The sequence below is a fragment of the Phodopus roborovskii genome, unplaced genomic scaffold, assembly GCF_943737965.1.
Source record: "Phodopus roborovskii unplaced genomic scaffold, PHOROB, whole genome shotgun sequence".
Lineage (NCBI taxonomy): Eukaryota > Metazoa > Chordata > Mammalia > Rodentia > Cricetidae > Phodopus > Phodopus roborovskii.
Window position 1 is genome coordinate 4,891,326 of NW_026126629.1, and position 18,932 is coordinate 4,910,257.

Below are 18,932 nucleotides of genomic sequence, written 5' to 3' on the forward strand. Positions count from 1 at the left end.
ACTTCCGTATGATTCATCATCAAAGGAAGTCAGGACAGGAACTCAAACAGTCAGGAACCTGGAGGCAGGAGCTGATATAAAGGCCATGGAAGGATGCTGCTTACAGGTTGTTCCCCATGACTTGCTCAGCCTACTTTCTTACAGCACCTAGGACCTAGCCCAAGATGGTTCCACCCATAATGGGCTGGGCCCTTCCCCATTTGTTCACTCATTAAGAAAATGTCCTACAGGCTTGCCTATAGCCTGATCACCATCATCACCATCATCATCATCATCATCATTATACTGAATTTATTTTATTTTACATCCCACTGCAGTTTCCCCTCCCTCCTTCTCTCTCTTCTCTCCCCCACCTCTCCCTCTCCTTCCCTAATCCACTCCTCCTCTGTTTCTATTCAGAAAGGGGCAGGCCTCCCATGGGTATCAACAAAGCATGGCATACCAAGTTGGCTGTGGTAGGACTAAGCTCCTCCCTTTGTATTAAGGTTGGACAAGGCAACCTAGTATGAGGAATAGGTTCCCAAAAGTCAGTCAAAGCATTAGGGACAGGACTAGTTCCCACTGCTAGGAATCCCACGAGTAGACTAAGCTACACAACTGTCACACATATGTAGAAGGCCCAGGTAGGTTCCATGTAGACTCCCTGGCTGTCAGTCCAGACTCTGTAAATTCCTATGAGCCAGGTTAGTTGTTTCTGTGAACTTTCATGTGATGTTCTTGACTCTTCTGGCTCTTACAATCCTTCCTCCAGATTCAGCAGAACTCTGAAAGCTTGGACTAATGTTTGGCTATGGGTCTTTGCGTCAGTTTGTACAACCCAATCTTATGGAGGCATTTTCTTATTTAAGGTCCCTCCTCTCAAATGAATTTAGCTTGTGTCAAGTTGGCATAGAACTATGCAACACACTTGCAAATACTTTCTCTTGCTCCATTGTTGTTTTTGGTATTACACAGGTTTTTCACTACATAGACCCACCTGCTAGGAACTAGCTCTGTAGACCAGGCTGGCCTTGAACTCACAGAGCTCTGCTTGCCTCTGCCTCCTAAATTCTGGGATTAAAGGTGCGCACCACTGTGCCTGGCCTAAGGTTATCTTTTTTTTTTTTTCTTTATTATTTTTTAAAGACAGCATTTCATGTATTACAAGCTAACCTTGAACCTGTGATTTTCCTATGCCTATCTTCCAAGAGGTAGAAGTGCACACATAAGGTTTTGGGTCCAGCTTATGTGGTGTCAGTGGGTAAACCCGGAAGTCTGTGCTCCAGGCACTTTAAACAAGCAGTCTAGCAACTGAGTTACACCTCAGGTTATCATTTTACAGTCTTAATAATATATTTTACCAGAAAGGTTTTTGGTTTGGGTGAAGTTGGCTCCTCTCTTCCTCCTTTCTGTCCCCCTTCTCTCTTTCCCTCTCTCTGTGTTGCTTATGCTTTGATGGCATATTTAATAATTTGTTGCCCAATACAAGGTCACGAATTTGTTCTTGCTTTTCTCAATTTTATCCTTTGACTCTTCCAGGAAGTCTCTTCCTTCTTTTTGTGAATTTTTGCAGGACCTTCAAAGTTGAAATCTTGTTAAAATCAAGCCACTAAGTGTTTCTGGATGGTTATTCCTGAATACAGATGAGCGTTGGATCCTTCTTGAATATGATGAGACACATAGTTTACGAGGCTGAAGTCTCATCATAATTCTTCCTGGGGTAGGTGTTTATGGTTGGTCATGATATCTGTCATAAAATGTGCACTAAATGCCAGTAAGTTTTTTTTAAAGTAACATTTAAGTTGAACCAGTTTTTTTTTTTCAATAAAAAGCCAAATGTCTTAAGTGAGGGTTTCCTAACTAAATATTATAACAATATTCTGTAATAGTAAAAGTTAAATATTTAGGAGTAGAGAAAATGGGCTTGGAGGAGCTATTAGAAGACTTAGTAATTTTAATATTAAAGGAAGGAATACCACCCATGAGGGTGAATGTGCTCCTATTGAAAACGGTCGGTCGCCTGAGAGAGAGCATCTGATGGTCTTCGTAGTATCACCACTTTATGAACTACGCAGTGAACTGCAGACAGAACGAACTCAGGTATGAGTAAAGGAATGTGGTACCTGAACTTCCTTTCTTATTGCACTCTCTGTGTCCCTGAGAGCTGTGCTTGGATGTAAAGTAACTGCAGACATTGGCCAGGTCACAGGTGCAGAGTGGGGTGGACAACTTGGTCATCCAAACCACGTTATCCCTCAAACTGGCTCCAACAATCAGACAAGTGTCTTTCTGCTGGCTGCGCCATGTCATGCCTGCTTTCCACGGGGGGTGGGGGGATGTGGGGGGAGGTGGGGGGAGTTGGTGGGTGTACCCTTGCTCCTGTCTTACACACAGGGCATAGCTGACAACGCCACCTTTCTGGAAGGAGTATATTGCATGACATAAAGGGAAGGGCATGACTGCTTCTAGGTATGATGGAGGGGGAGAGTCATAGATAAAAGGGAAAGTATAGCAGAGACAGGGGCATCTAGGAAATCCTGAGCTGGACCATGTGACAGGGAGGAGAGGGACTGTTGGCCTCGTGGAGCATGCTGGGCCAAGAGACTGGCACAGCCAAAATGGCAGAGTTATAGAGTCAGAGGAGCTGAGGAGAGCAGCCCAGCCTCTGGGACGGAAAAGTTCAGGGTAGAGGGCAGGGCATGACTTCCATACTCTGTACCAAGTGGGGACTGAGGGATGCAGGGAGCACCTGGCAGCCAGTCAACTTTGAAATGTTAATGGACACATCAGTTAGCCATTTGTCCCAGGTTTGAGCCCTGACAAATACAACATTGATCCAACAGTACCTGTAGGGATATTTGCAATTTTTCTGTGCTTCTAAAATATGCAACAGGCATCAAAGTTTGGAACTTTGCAAGGGCACAGGGAGAAGGTGCCAGTGGGTGACTCTCTCCATTGCCCCTGGCTTTTGTCTGCTGGGACTCTTGCTATGTCACTTCTTGTGTAGGACCCTGAAGTACCACCTTTGAGGCAGGCACAGTGCTGGTCTTGCTTTTTTTCTTCTTGTTTGTTTCTGGTGTTTCCTTTGCTGCAGTGGTAGGAAGTTGTAGGATGTTGGGGGTTGAGGGTGTGAAGAGAAAGTTTTTACAGGGACCCTGTGTGGACACGTAAACAAATCAGTGCGTTCTGGTCCAGCAGCATGCTGCTCATTTTGTCATTAGAATTTCTGGAAGTCTTTCTTTTTATTGAAGATTAATTTCCAGTAACTGTCTACATGAAAATAGAATTTTAAACAACATACCGGGAGCGGTGGCATGGCTACTTTTTATTCTTGACTGTCTCGTGATTTGAGTATGTTAGCCAATGATTTGACCTGTTTTATTTATTTATTTATTTATTGGTTTTATAATTTCTTTAGTTAATATATTTTTCTTATTTTACATATTGATCCCAGTTCCCTCTCCCTCCCATGCTCTCCACAGACCCCCTTATCCCATCCTCCATCTACTCCCCAGGAAGGATGAGGCCTTCCAAGAGGGATCATCACAATCTGTCAAGTCATTTGGGGTAGTGCCTAGGCCCTCCCCCATGTCTCTAGGCTAAGGGAGTATCCCTTCATGGGGAATGGACTCTCAAAGTCAGTTCGTGCATTCTGGTTCCACTGCCAGAAGCCCCATAGACTGTCCAGCCCTCCTAACTGACACCCACATCCAGGGGGTCTGGGTCGGTCCTGGTTTCAGTCTGGGGTCGGTCCATGAGCTCCCTCTTGTGCAGGTGATGACCTGTTTTAAACTCAGGACTTTAATACAAAAATAAAAATCCAATGAATGGATAGAACCAGGGAACAGTAGAAAAGCAACCAAATCAACTTAATGCTAATCCGCACAGTCTCAGCCTCTCTGTCTGTCTGTCTCCCTTCAAGGGGGGGGGGGAGACACTAGATGGCCGAGCTTAGGGGAAAAGCAGTTCTTCAATAGTTTGACTTTTGTACTGTGACCTCTCATGAGGACACTTAACAAGAGGGCCCAGTACCAAAATGACTTCTTAAGCAGCCAAAGGCAGTTTTGAAATGTCTGAAAGCAAACAAGGGGGATCTAGCTTTTCCCTTCCTCTCCCCTCCCCTACCTTCTCTCTCCGTCCCTCTTCTTCTCCCCCTCCTCTCTTCCACCTGCCCACCTTTTCTTTCCTTCCTCTCTCCCCTCCTTCTCTTCCTCCTTCCCAGATTGTTAAATCATACCATTCAGTTCTGGAGCCTACTGGTAAACAATAGCTGCTCTCTCTCCTTCTGTTGAAAGAGCATGACCTTGCTTTTGCCTTCTGAAACTGAAAATGTGGATTAAATATAAAATGCTTGTTGTAAACTTGTAGAAAAGATTCCCAGAATAGGTTATGAACAGGCAAGCCATTTACTCCTTGGTTATATTTGTGAAATTGTCAGTCTTGCTTTTGAATAACAGTGGAAGTCAAAACATCATTGAACAAAGGGTCCAGTAGGAAGAGGAAGGGGGAAGGGAACACCAGAGTCAGGGCCTTTTGTTACCAGAGGAAGGAACTAGAGACCTGGAGAAATTGGACTTTGCAAGGATTAATTCACAAACTTGTTGTGGGGGGGGGGGTGGAGAAATTAAAAATAACTGTGAAAAATTGCAGTTAATGCCAATACTTGGGAAAACGATAGGCAGAACTCTGTGAATTTGAGCCCAGTCTGGTCTACATAATGAGTTACAGGCCACAGTAACTGGGGCTACACAGTAAGACCCTGTTTACAAACAAAATCCACACCAAAAATAAGAGAGAGGGAGAGAACTGGATAAAGAATTGGATAAGAAGAGAGATGCAATGTGAGTAAATAAAAGTGGGAGGGGCTGCAATGAAAATCAAGAGCCCTGTGATAAGAATTCCCCAGTGTAAGTCATGTCTCCGGAACCTAGGGAACCTAGCATTTGAGTTTCTGGCACTCCCGTGGCCTTTTGGACTGCGTGATAGCTCAGCTACTGCAGAGCCTGTGACTTTCCCCCTTCCTTTCCCTGCTGGCCTCTTTGTTCCCAAACTGTTTGACAGTGTCTAGAAAGCAAACTCTACAGAGGATCTGGGCAACAGAGAAACCCTGATACAAATGACCCCTCTCTCTTGTTCGTTTTCTGTACTTTTGGCTTTATAGATTCTAGACACTAAGCTTTTGTTGGATAATGAGGCACAATGTTTAAGTATAGTTTTGTGAAAGACTCATTTACTACTAATAAGAGGGACAGTAATTGAGCAGAATATCTCATTTTTCCAAAAGTAAAAGAAACGATGCATGGAAGCCAGCCTGGCTTGGTTTCTAAGAATTGGTGTCTGATCTTATTGACAGTAGATGGTGTGTGTTATATATTAGATGATGTGACATTTATTATAAGAAATAAAGTAGTATACTCAAAATGTAGTTGAGACATGGCACTGCTTAGGAATTCTTCAGTGTCGTCTCCCCATTTTTTCTTTTTTCTTTTCTTTTTGATAGACAAAGAGAAGAATCCTTACAGTGGCCCAAGCCTGCTTGATGGGGCTGAGGTTATCTCCTTTTGCTGTGGCCTTCTTCTCCCTCAGGTCTGTGTGTTCCCTCCTGCCTCGGCCTCACCTATACCGATGGATAGTTTTGGCACTGTTTTGCATTCCATCCTTAGAACTCAATTTCTCACAAAGCTTCCTCTCTGCTTTTCCCAGATGTAATTACCTATTTCAGCAGCTGGTTATTTCCTTTCTTTTGTTCATAAGAGGTGTGCTCTGCTTCTTGCTAATGCTTTGTAGCACCTTCTAATCTACCTGACACAAAAGGTGCTTAATAAATATTGGTAGAATGAGTTACATGTGACAACAGATGCCAAAGGATTTGTGTATCTTAAATCTCTGACATGCAGCACATAATAGAAAGAGCTCTATAATCGTGCATTTTCTTCATTCCCTCTGGCGCTTTGTCTGTTTATCTTATCAAATGTCTACCCTGCATTGGGCATGAAATAGAGCATGAGGGGCCAGCCAGCAGTGAGTCCTTCATTCAGTAGAGCTGTGTATCCATTGATGAGCTTAAGCATTATCTGTGGGTTGTTTAAAAATTCCTAAAAGTTCTCTATTTGACCTAAATGCTTATTATAAAGGCAGATAAATCTGATGCAGCCCTTTAGGAGACCTGAAAATAATTTAACTCTCCACTCTATTAGAAGCAACTGAAGGATGTTAGAGTGATTTTAGCATTTAATTGCTTTTATTATTAGCAAATATTGATGTTCACTGTTCTGTATGGTTCTCCTTAAGGTGGTCTCTAATGCCTCTTTGTATTAGTTTGGGGAAAAAATGAAAAGTAGATTAAGAAGAGACACATCTTCTGGAATTGTAGCTCTATTGCTCACCTTGCTGGAACATTGGGCAGGTCAACCTTCCAGACTCAGTTTTCTTGTCTGTAAAGTACTTTATAACAATGACAAGACAATCACCAAATCCTGTACAGTGCTGAAAATGACAGGCACTCTCTCTGCTGATGGGGAGGAAAGGCGCTTTGTTTTTTTAAGGGGCAGCATGTCTGAAGACACTGTTTGCACAGTGAGGTTAATGCTGGTGGTAGCTGTTGCTATGATACTGACTTCTGGCAGGTAGGAGAGTGAGAATGCCAGTAGCATCTTGAAATGCACACACGGTGTGTAATGGAGCATCCATCTCCAAGCCTACCAGTCCTCCTGGCGAGAGTCTACTCCTGGGCTGAGAAGCTGGCTCAGAGCCAAGTGGTTATCTAGTCCCACAGTCACTGCTGATAAGCCAAGTGTAGGTGTGTTGGCAGGGTGAGACTTCAGAAGTTGTGATTAGAACAAGTAAAGGAGCACTCTGAGCAGAACTCAAGATTTCATTGATGACTAGTTCTTGCTGTGTGTGTATGTGGTGTGTGTGTGTGTATGGTGTGATGGTGTGGCGTGGGGTGTGTGTGGTGTGTGTGGTTTGTGTGTGTGTATGTGGTGTGTGTGTGTGTGCTGTGATGTTGTGGTGTGGTATGTGTATGTGGTGTGTGTGTATGGTGTGATGGTGTGGTATGGTGTGTGTTGGTGTGTGTGTGTGTGTGTATGAGGTGTGTGTATGTGATGTGTGTGTGTATGGTGTGATGGTGTGGTGTGATGTGTGTGTGTGGTGTGTGTGTATGGTGTGATGGTGTGGTGTGGTATGTGTGTAATGTGTGGTGTGTGTATGTGGTGTGTGTGTGTATGGTGTGATGTTGTGGTGTGGTATATGTATGTGTATGTGGTGTGTGTGTGTATGGTGTGATGGTGTGGTGTGGGGTGTGTGTGTGGTGTGTGTGTATGAGGTGTGTGTATATGTGTGTATGGTGTGTGTGTGTGGTGAGTGTGTGTATGTGTGGTGTGTGTATGTGGTGTGTGTGTGTGTGTATGTGTGCTTCCACACATGTAATGCTCTGGAAAGACATAAGCTGTGTGGCAGGAAAGTAGTGTAGTGGAGAGAGGCACACAAAAGGACCATTTGTGGGTCTTACCTGACACAATCCTCTTTTGTAGGGTTTTTATAACCAGAAGGCATGATGTAACTTTGAGAAACAAATCCCTAATGCAAGCTGGCCTTAGTGGCACATGCCTGAGATGCCGAGACAGGGGAAGCACTGTGAGATCCATGTCAGTCTGTGCTATATAATGAGACCTGGATCAGCCCGGACCTCAGAGTGAGATGCTGTCACAGTAACTACAACCACCACTGAAGAACCCTTGAACCCAAACAAAACCCAACAAATTACCTAAAACCTGGGCTCTACTCCAATCCTCTTCAGGGATTAAGGCTAATAAGCAGGAAAAGCGCCAGTACCATGCCAACAAACAATAGTAGTTTTGACTACTAAAAGTCCATATATTTCCATATTTTTCTTCTTGAAATTTAGGAAGTAAAGGCATGCTACTAAACATGGTAGCTAAACAATTTTATCGTGGTCCTCTAGTGCTTATGTGGGAACTTTTATGTCCCCATCACACCAGTTGTAGGTTGCTCGCATCAAAAAGAAAACACATGAGCGAGAGATCTCTGTCATCTCAGATTCTGACTGAATCTTTGGATTTGAGCTGGGTAAGCCCGATTTTCTACACCCTCTTGTCTAATATTTGTGAACCAGTGATTTTTGTTTGTTTTGTTGTTTCTTTTGAGATAGGGTCTCATGATACACCTAAACTTAAACTTGCTGTGCAGCCAACAAGGATAACCTTGCTGTTCTGATCCTCCTGCCTCTACCTCCGGAGTGCTGGGATTTGTAGGCACGCATGATTTCTGAGGCAATGTTTCTAAAGTAAACATTTTTTTCTTTTCTTTTTAAAGAATATTATTTAATTATTTTAGGTGAATGGATGCTTTGTCTGCATGTATGTCTGTGCACTACATGCCTTCCTGGTGCCAGACGAAGGCATTGGATCCCCTGAAACTAGAGTTACAGTTGTGAACTGCCATGCGGGTTCTGAGAATCAAACCCAGGTCCTCTGGAGAAATAGCCAAGCCAGTTTTATTTATCCAACCCCTGAAACATATTTTCTTAAAAATGTAGCAATTACACAAAGAAGTAGAGAATGCAGAAGTGTGCATCGGAGTGTTTTTAGGATATGCACACTCATGTCATCAACTAGTCTGGCAAATAGAAATGACCACATTCAAGCCTACATCCACGGGTGCCCATATCTGACTTCTATTAGTGTAGATTAATTTTACATGCTTTATGAGTTTGGGTAAGTGGCATCTTACTGTGTGTGTTCCTTTCCCTCTGTCTTCCTTAGTATACTGTTTGAGATTCACAGTGTGTTTAGCCATCAGTCATTGCTAGCACTGGGCAGGACTCCACTGCATGCATAGACAATGAGTCTATTCTGTTAGCAATGGCCACTGGGGTTGTTTCTAGTTTGCGGCCCCTGTGAATTGTGTAGCTTGTGCAACCCAGAGTGTCTTCTGGTACATGTCAGGAGGTACTTTTATTTTCAAATACATAAGAGTGGAGCTTCTGGTCTACAGGATGTGTGAATGGTCTTAACTTATAAACTAAGCATGTTCAGAGATCGATAACATACATAATGGTACAGGTTCCACTCGTTTCTCTAAGACATATTCTCAGGATGTCAATAGCTACTTCTGGAAAGAGCTTCCCTGTGGAATTTCTGCATCTACTTACTGAACACTGAGAACTTGTTCCCTGCAGAATTCCTAAGAAACTTAAAACACAACCAGGTTTTATGGTTCCTTACACACAAGAACTACTCAACTGTGTGTATGTTACTGCAACAAAATGTAAAAATGCACAAATATATATATATATATATATATATATATATATATATATATATATATATATTCAGGTGAATTGAAACGTCATTTGCAAAATGCTGGAAAGGAAGAGGAAAAAAATGTAAGGTGTAAAGTAGATTATAAACCAGTCGTCTCGGTGAGACTAAAACCTTGAAACTATTCTATGCTGCCTTAAATTGCTTCTGTGCATTGGAAGCTATCTGAAATGTGCACATAAACACTGTCCTAGCATTAGTCTGCCTTCATGCCAGCATCTGAATGCAACTGCTGAACTAACAGAGCTGTATCTTTAGAGTAAGGCATAGAGTTTGCTTGTTAAAGTTTAAATTGCACATATGGTCACCTGTTATCAGAACATGGGACCATAATCCTTGGGTTCTCTTTCATGTTTTAGACTTCAGAAAGCAATTATTATATTATATATTATTATAAGGCAAAACAAAGCAAATACAGTTTGGTTTTGAAGATGATCAGTCACTGATACAAACTATAGTTACTTGTCACCAAAGCTCACCAATAAACAGCACAGGCTTTGCTGAGGGCCAATGATGAAGATCAAGGATTGTTTTCTGGTGTTCTGAGTTCCCAGCATGCTGCTAAATTTTCTCCATTACTAAGTATGCTGGCCAATAGGCTTTGTGGCAGAAGGGTATAACTTGGAGAGGGAGAGACTTGGTTTTGAATTTTTATTCCCACTACTTAAACAGTTCTGTGACCTCTAATTTCTTGACTACAGTAAGAATGATTATGCCATCTGTATCTTAGGCTGATATGTTTGAACCTGCCATTACTGCACCAACTGGGGAATGAGGATCTCCTTACAAAGTAAAGGATGAGCACTATGAGGCCACCATTGATTGCCATGCCAGTGTGTCCCCCTTTCTCCCCTTCAGTCTTTCTCCTGGTACCATGATCTATCTTTGTCTTTCATTGCTCACACAGTCCTGTTTGTTATCCCTGAAGAGAAACCAATGCTACCCCCAACCCCACCATAGCTGGCCTGTCTAGAACCTGCTACATTGACCAGGCTGGTCTTAAATTTGCAGTTATTTTCTTCTCTGCCTATTGAATGCTGGTATTTTAGGCATGCTCCATCATGTCTGGCCCAATTAATCAACTCTTGGTGAAATGTTAAGTCAAACAGTTTAAGGAATTGTTACCCTCTCTGGTAGACAATAGAGAACACCTCCAAAATACCAAATACTTAATACGCTGAAGAGTAAATGTCAAACAGCTGAGTCTGAGCACAGGGATATGAATGAAGGATACGAATGATTCATTGCATGGTTTGATCAGATACTGCTGAACATTAACTTAATTTGGTTACACAGCACTATAGAGTGTGAGATTTATTAAGCAGGTTGCCTTTGCTTTTCTGTTTTCCCCAAACACTTAAAACACCAATGTGTTCCTTAGAGAATCACTCTTCTTTAGACTTCTGCATCTTCTCGCTCTATGACAATCTTCTCAAAGCAAACAGGAAAGCTGCTAGACAAAAGTTATAGTTCTGCAAAATATTGCGACTAAGCTAACAGTTTTGAAAAGAAGAAATAACTTGGTTTTGTTGTTGTTAATTGGTGCACTAAAAGATGATGTGTTTCAGTGCTTTGATAATCAATTAACATCTTCAATGACTTTCAAGTTCTCTTCCCTGTTTATTTAGGAAGTCCTCAGACTTGGAGGCTTTCCACTTGAGATTCTTCTAGTATAGATGCTTCTAACCCATTGTGGGTTTCACTTCTCCACAAAATATCCCAGCAGATTACAGAACAAAAGCAATATGGCACCTCCTGCTATTGGGTTTCTTACTCCAGAAATAGGACCAGACAATCAGGAAGGTCATGGTTAGTTTGTTTCTTCAGGTCTGACTCTTAGAGAACCTTGGGGGAGATTGTAAACAGGACTTCAAATGCAGCCGAGCAGCAGGAATGTCAGTGTTGTCAGTCTGTGAAGGGCGGGCAGGTGACAGTACCTCAGTGTTCTCCTCAAAGGGCTTTTCAGAACAAGGCAGTTGTTCTGAGAAAGTCCAGTCTATTAGACTCCATTGCAAAGGCCAAGAACACCTTCAAATCAGGCACGCGGTAATTGCATTTTCTACATTATTTAATTCAGGAGAGCAGTTAAGAGCCCTTAATCATTATTGATTTATATCAAGGAAAATTAAATGAAGATGTTCCTTCTGTCTATACAAGTAATTAGAACCTTTCTCAGGGATCAGAACAGTTTACTGGACTCAAACCAATAAAACCAAATTCCTTCAAAACAAAAATAAGCCTCCTGTATTCATTACTGGTAGGAACTAAAGACATTTAGATTTTTTTTCCCTTGTTTTACTTTCTAGTGGCGATGATACTCAAGAATGTGGCCATCATTGATGTCTTCAGTTGTTCACAATACTTGTATACAAACACAGGGGGGAAGGGAGGGAGGGAGGAAAGGAGGGGAAGTGAGGGAGAGAGGGAGGGAGGGAAAAAGAGAGAAAGAGAGAGAGGAGGGAGGAAGCGGGGAGGGACAGAGGGAGGGAGAAAATAAATAATCTGAAAAATCAGAGTTAATCTACATTAGTTACTTATGGGCATACTACAAAACTAAAGTGTTACATTTAAAGAAACTTACTTCTCTCCCTTGATCCCACTTCTGAAGGAACTGAAGTAGAACAAACTAACATTTACAGGTGAGGTTGTAATCCAGATAACTATCCACTAAGCACATTGCATGCCAGACATTGTAACCTTTCCTTGCTTTAACTCCAGCAAGTTTGGGCATACTCTGTATCCATTGTGTTACAATGGAGACAGCTTCAAGATTGGAGTAGCAGTAGCAGCTCGGAAAGCCTGCTGACTGAAACATTAGGCCTTGCATTGGATCTCAACTCTGGAGCAATGCATCGTTTCAGTAGAGTTCTGCTCTATAGGGCCCTATGGTTTTCAAAAACCATTGTCTATATTTATTTTACTCATTGATTAAACTAACTACTGTGTATAAAGTTTAGTGGTAAGTATTACTTTATGGAGTAGACCAGCTATTGAGTAGCAAATAAGCAAGTACAAAATTGCCTTTGGACCTAAAAACACTTCATCAAAATTATACAACACAGTCAAAAGTATATATAGTAAAATTATATTAACTCAATATGGGAACTATTTTCATTGCTTAACTTTCCATGTCCTGAATACTTAACACATCAGACACTTAATAGGCTGGACATAGCAGAGCATGCCTATAAGTCCAGCACTCTGGAGGCTGAGGCAGGAGGATCCTAAGTGTAAGGCCAGCTTATACAGTGAGACACTGACTCAAAACAAAAGCCACATAATCTCCAAGAAACACCTGAAGTGGAACTTCTATGGTTACTATTGAGATAGGTCATTAAATAAAGGTCTTTATTTGTACACTTGTTGACACAACTTTTGATTTCTAAAGTTTTTCATTATGATACATGGGTTCTACTGAATTTAAGTTGTCTTTAAATGTGGTGTGTATACACATGCAAGGATTACATAGTTAAAAAACAAAAGGACAAATCTAGCCAAGCTTGGTAGCACAGGACTGTAACCCCACTTAATGTGGGCGTTGGAGGTAGGAGGATGGAAAGCTCAAGATCAGCTTGGGCAATTTAAAAAGTAAAACAATGAAATAACAACAACAAAGACTAGAACTACAGATCAGGGATAGGTGTGTACTTAGCATGTGCAGAGCACTACCATCATCTTTCTTATCATCATCATTAAACATCATCATCATTTACTGGCTTGCAACCCTCCATACTCCTATCCATACATTACTTGACATTATTCTTTAAGAGAATTCTGTGGTCAAGTTGGAAGCAGCCAGTTTTATTATGAAAACATGTCTGTTAAATACAAATAGTCTTAGCTGTTGGGGTTTAACCGTTTGTCACGAATCTCTGCTTTAAAATGTTCATTTCCTCATTTAATAGTGTTTTAAATAACATAATTCTCTTAAGTCAGTGTTTTATGTATATAACTGTTTTACCTACATGTATGACTGTGCATCCCTTGGGTGCCTGGTGTCCAAAAAAGGGCTCCTTTATACTGAAGTTGCAGATTGTCTTGAGCTATCATGTGGTCACTGGGAACTGATTCAGGGGGAAAGAACACATGTTCTTAACCTCTGAGGCACCTCTCCAACCCCTCTAGGTTAGTGTTTTTAAAGAATAAACTAACATTAGAGAAGTTTGTTCATACTTAGGAAGCTAATAGGTTTTATATTGCCTAAGCTTAGGGAGATTGGAAGGTGGACATGAATTTTATTAATTAACTATTTGGATTTTGAGTTCAAAATCCGATGCTTAAGAGTTTGAAAGTGACGTTAAAAAAAAATCAGTTGGGTATGGTGGTGAAATATGTAATCCCAGCATTTGAGAATCTGGGACCAAAGGATCAAGGGTTCAAGGTCAGCCTAAGCTACACAGCGACTTGGTCTCAAAATCAGACAGACTACATATAGCTTGGCGTCTGTGTAGAGCATACATAAATTTATCTTTTAAATACTCTCTAAAATCAACTGTTTTCAAAGATCAACTATTTGGGTACTTAGGGATGTAAAATCACAGTACATACAAATAAAAATCCACGGTTAAGAAGGCCCAAAGCTGGACTTGGGAAAGTTCATTAGCATGGCCACGGTGCTTCATTGTCTGGTTCAGAGTCCAGCTTAGACCATGGCCAGCGATTTATAAGCTACACCACCAAATTCAAGGTAAAGAAAGGCGTTAGTGTTCTGACCCACAGTCCCCAACTAAGCTGAAATTCCAGTCTCCAGAGAGCTAATTAAGGACTACATTTAAATTATTCCCATGTTTCAGAGGTCCTCCCTCCACACACACTTCGAATTCAGACTGTGGTTGAGAGGTGTGACCCCAGACATTTTTGTTTTCTCTCAAGGGAAATACTCAGCTGCAGGAGAGACTCCCGGAAACTCCGCCACACAAAGTTGGAAGCTCCATCTGGATAAAGTTCTTTGGTGTCCTCCTGTTAGTCACTCTTGGAAGACTGACATCTGAGACTGTTGTCACTTTAAACCCATTGCCACGCCTGGCACAGCAGGGGAGGTCTATGCTCCAGGAGTACTTGTTGAATGCAATTCCATCTACAGGCTGGGTGAAGTCAAAAGCTCTTCCATCTGCCAAAGGCTTTGGTGCTGCTAAATTTGTTCTTAGAAAGCTTTCACACCAATAAATCTATTCCTTGGGGCTGTATCTCCAAATGCCTTTGGAAGTTCAAAAAGATATGCGTGCCCTCTTAGGAGTGGTGGCGGCGCAGATGAAAGGTGACAGGGACCTCTCTGCATTGTTCACAGGAAAGGGAACCCGGACCTGCTCGCCGCGTTCCTTCCCTGGATCGTTCTCTGGGCACCCTTATCTCTCAAGTTCTCCAAGTGCTGGCACTGAAGGTTGCCGTGTTTGGGGACGGGCAGATGAAGGACAGGGAGACTGCCTGGTGGGTGATACTCTGCACAACAGTGACCTGGGGCCTGGGAGCCTGGCCCGGCTGCCAGCCACGGCGCACAGTCCCATCTGCAGCTTGCTGGTGTACCCCAGGGGCCCAGTCCCTGGGGACGCGAAAGGCTTCCTGCCTCCCTGCCCCCACCCTCCGCGGCTTCCCGGCAGGTCCGCCGGACACAGCCCGGAGGTTTCATCCAGCCCTCGGCCCAGGACTCCCGGCTCCTTAGCCGGCCCGGAATGACCCTTGACAGGCGCCCGCTCTCCCTTCTGATGGAAACCCCATTCGCTCTTTCTCTTTCTCACACACACACTCTCTCGCACACAAACAAAAAACCCAAGTCTGCCTCTCAGTTGCTACCCGCAATGACGTTTCCCCCCCGGGTCCCGCCCCTCTAGGGGCCTAGAATTTTTGGATTGGCTAACGGGCTGAGGCGACAAGGCCACGATTGGACGATCCGCGGCTGACTGACAGCCGGGTGGCCGCCGCGCCTTCCCCCTCCCGGAGCGCGCCTGTGTGTGCGGTGTTATGCCGGACTAGAGGGAGGCGACTACGGCGGCCGTGTTTATTGTCCCTCTCGGCCTGTGCTTCCGAGGACCGGGTCAGGCGCCACTCGGACGGCCCCTGAGGCAGTGGCGGCCTGCAAGGCGGCGGCGACCGCAGCGAGTCCTCGGCGGCGTGAGGAGAAGCGGCGCCTCAGTCGGTCGCGTCGGGGCTCCGGCTCGCGCCTCCCCGGCGGCCCGCGCCGGCCCCTGCAGAGCCTCGCCGCTTCACCCTCATCCCCATCGCCCGCGTGGGCCTCGGGAGGCCGCGCCGCACCGCCAGCCCTTCCTCACCCTCGGCCGCGCGCTAGGCCCGGGCGCCGCGCTCGAGTTTGAGGGCGGCGGGCGGCGCGGCCTCCTCAGCGGCTCGGGCCCGCGATGGGGCGCGGCTAGGAGCGCGGCGCGCAGCGGTCAGTGCGAGCGGCGGGCCCGGCGGCCCCGGAGCGCGAGCAGCCTCTGACCTGCGCGGGAGGCGCTGCCATGGCCAAGTCCAGCCTCGCGGGTGCTGATGGGGCGCTGACCTGGGTGGTGAGTGCGGCGCGGGCGGGCGGGCGGGCGGGCGGGCGCATTGTTCGTGGGCCGCGGGAGATGCGGGCGGGGGCTCAGAGCGCGGCGGGCGCCCTGTCGGGCCTAACCCTGCCCGCCTGCCTTTTCTCTCTGCTCCTCGCCTCCCCCGAGGCTCAGGCTGCTGAGGGAGGCTCGCCTGAAACTTCAGGGTGCACACCGAGACGTGGGGGCCCCGCGATTACGCGTGCTGCCGGGCCGAACCTCCATAAGCACAGCGCCAAAAAATTGTGCAGAACCTGGGTCCCGTGCGTGTGCCTAACGCTACCGCTTCCGGCGGCCTGACCCGAAGGAACGCGGCCTTGAATGGCCACTGCGGTTTGCACCTCCCCGGGGAAAGGCTCCTTCCGCAGACAGGGGATTTGGGATGACTTTGACAGCAGGTTAGAGACCGCAGCTGGTCCATCTGCCGGCGGGATTACTGAAGGAAGATCTTGCTTACGTCAGCTTCGCGAGTAGAACGTGTGGGGGCCGAGGGCTGTCCCCAGGAGGCGAAGGGGTGCTTAAGCCTGAACTTGGAGGATTGCGGAGCTCAGTCCCCGGTGGGAGGTGGAAGCAGCCAGTGCAAAGCGAGCAGTTGGAGCAGGGTTCCCACGACAGATCGATAACTCCAGCGTTTCACTTACTCAGCACTGAGTTCAGACCTGGGTCATTTGCCAAATGAGAGGGGTAGCCGGGACAGAAGACTGACAGATTTTTAGGGACTTTAACACACCCCTTCCCGAAGATCTCAATTGCCCGCCTTTTGAATACATCAGGGAACTTTCGTGTTGGTTGGCATTTTTGTTCCTTGTTTTCTTTGTTTGATTCGGGTTTAGAGGAGGCTTGAGTAGCAGTCTTGCCTGTCTATGAGAGTTGCTTGTAAAAAGGGCGTTCTTAGGGACAACAGGAAAACAGTTTAACAATTTGCATTACTGTGCCTGGGTACTTTTCGAATTAACTCGCCAAGCTCTTCAAACTCCAGAAATGTGTGCATTACTAGACAGTGCAGTATGAGAATATGAATGGAGAAGAAAAGTAAGAAAGTAAGTTAGTGGCTATGTGTCCCTGGGAAGAATGGTTGAAATTGCTGCCCCTAACCCTGTGACTAAAACGGAACTCCTGAAGATGGAGTGTGATCACGGGCTAGTGTCACTTGTAATTGTGGAAGCACTGAGGTTTGAGTGGGGTTGTCTGTCACTTGGTTCCACAATGGTAAATACTTTTATTTTATTATGTGTTTGGGTGTTTTGTCTGCTTGTATGTCTGTGCACCACTTGCGTTCCTGGTGCCTAGGGAGGCCAGAAGAGGGCATCAGTATCCAGGGACAGATGGTTGTAAGCCACCCAGTACCTGTGGAACCCAGGTCCTCTGGAAGAAAAGCCAGCTGTCATAACTGCTGAGCCATTTCTCAAATTCTGTCACCATAGAAAATACTTTGTGTCACAGTTGGATTGTTTGTTTTTATTGCTTATGGTAGCGATATTTTAATTTGCTGTTATTAATTTTATACATAATTTAGTAGAATAGTTTTCCTTTTATGATCAATGGAAAACTTTAATTTTCATGAGAAATAGAGCAATCCTTGTGTAGTGTCATTCAAAATTAGAAAAATCTATTTGCAGTTAAAATAGACACTGATTAAATTTACTGTAAAATAGATTATGGGAGCTGCAGTAAAATAAAGATTTGATCTTATAAAGTATATCTTGTTCCATTGATTTACTGAAAAGACAATCACATTAGACGTGCCCTCTTTCAGGTTTGGTGCTTACTTTATGTTGGTAGTGTCTGTAATAAGCCTTATAGGCTGCTCTAATGTCTTGTGTGTGTAAGAGAAGACGAGAGGAGAGTGGGCTCCTCTCCTATCTAGTGGGCTTTGCACTTGTGGTCCTTTCTGTCCTCCACCCCTGTGAGATCACACACTGAGTTGTCACATGGGGCCTGGCTGGTTTTCTTCCCTGGAGGAGTATACAATAAGTTGATATGGGCTTTGATACAGGTTTGTATCCTGTCTGCAATATGAATTGTAGATGAGACTCTTTCAGGGAACTTAATCTTTCTGTCCCTATTTCCTTAAGTAGTGCATTGAGAATTCAGAGTGTGAATATAGCACAGTGCTGAATTATTGTTTGTTACTGGCAAAGTTTAAGAAAGCCATACTCTGGAATAGTAGTTTACTGTTGATTTTACATGAAAAGTTTTAGTTAGATGAAAATTTGAGTTTTCTTCGTGGGAGTTTGGAGGCTTATTGCACTGTGGTGTGTTCACATCAGTGAAGCTGGTCTTATGTGGGTATCTGCTTGTGGATAATACAGGGATGGAGTAAATCCAGCTATATTATGCTGGCCAAGGGGCTGCTGTACTGCCTTAGGTCAGTGTGTGTTGGTATTAACTGTCTTGTGATGAAAGATTACCTTTTGGGATCAGAAACAACACAACAGAGTGGATTTTAACACTTATTAATTTCTACTTATAATAATTCACTTGATTTGATTTTGGTTTACAGTTAGTTGGGGATTTCAGTAACTTAAAAGAAATATGTTATAACTGTTTAATGTTAACATTGACACAGACCTTGAAGGTTTTGTTTAAATTAGCTTTTAGTTTAAAGCTATCTCAGTCAATTGAATTTGAACTTGATTACTAGAGTATAATAGTCTTTCGTTCTGCTAATCTTTTTATCAGGTTATAGCAAATACTTGTGAAAAATCTAGATTATAATCTTATGACAGTTATATTTTTTTCAATGAATATTCTAGTTTGGTAGATTAAGTAATATAATGGGGGAACATGGAGAGGTTGGAGGTGGAAAAGAGAGGAGGGAACAATGTAAATTATTGAATTAAAAATGAAATAACAATGTTGTAATAGACAAAGTAACAAAGTATCTAAAAATGTGGTAGCCAGAATAATATACTATACATCAACTCAGTGTCACCCACCTTTTTCTTCATTACTTTGAAATAATAAATCCTAGAGTTATAATTACTTATATGTAAGTGTTGTTTATCTGTGAAAGTTGTTTGTTTTTTTTTTAAAATATAACCATAGCATTACAGTTTCTTTATAAATACATAAAATAAATAAAATA

General features: G+C 43.8%; 1 protein-coding gene across 1 annotated transcript in view; it reads left to right on the forward strand.

Moving 5' to 3' along the window:
• The first annotated feature begins 15,257 nt into the window (after positions 1–15,257).
• The window catches only part of Top2b (DNA topoisomerase II beta), a 60,301-nt gene continuing 56,626 nt past the window's right edge, over positions 15,258–18,932 (forward strand). Inside the window, exon 1 of the mRNA XM_051206799.1 lies at positions 15,258–15,823. Coding sequence (XP_051062756.1) covers positions 15,776–15,823 — 48 coding nt within the window. The 5' untranslated portion in view covers positions 15,258–15,775. The remainder of the gene's footprint in view (positions 15,824–18,932) is intronic.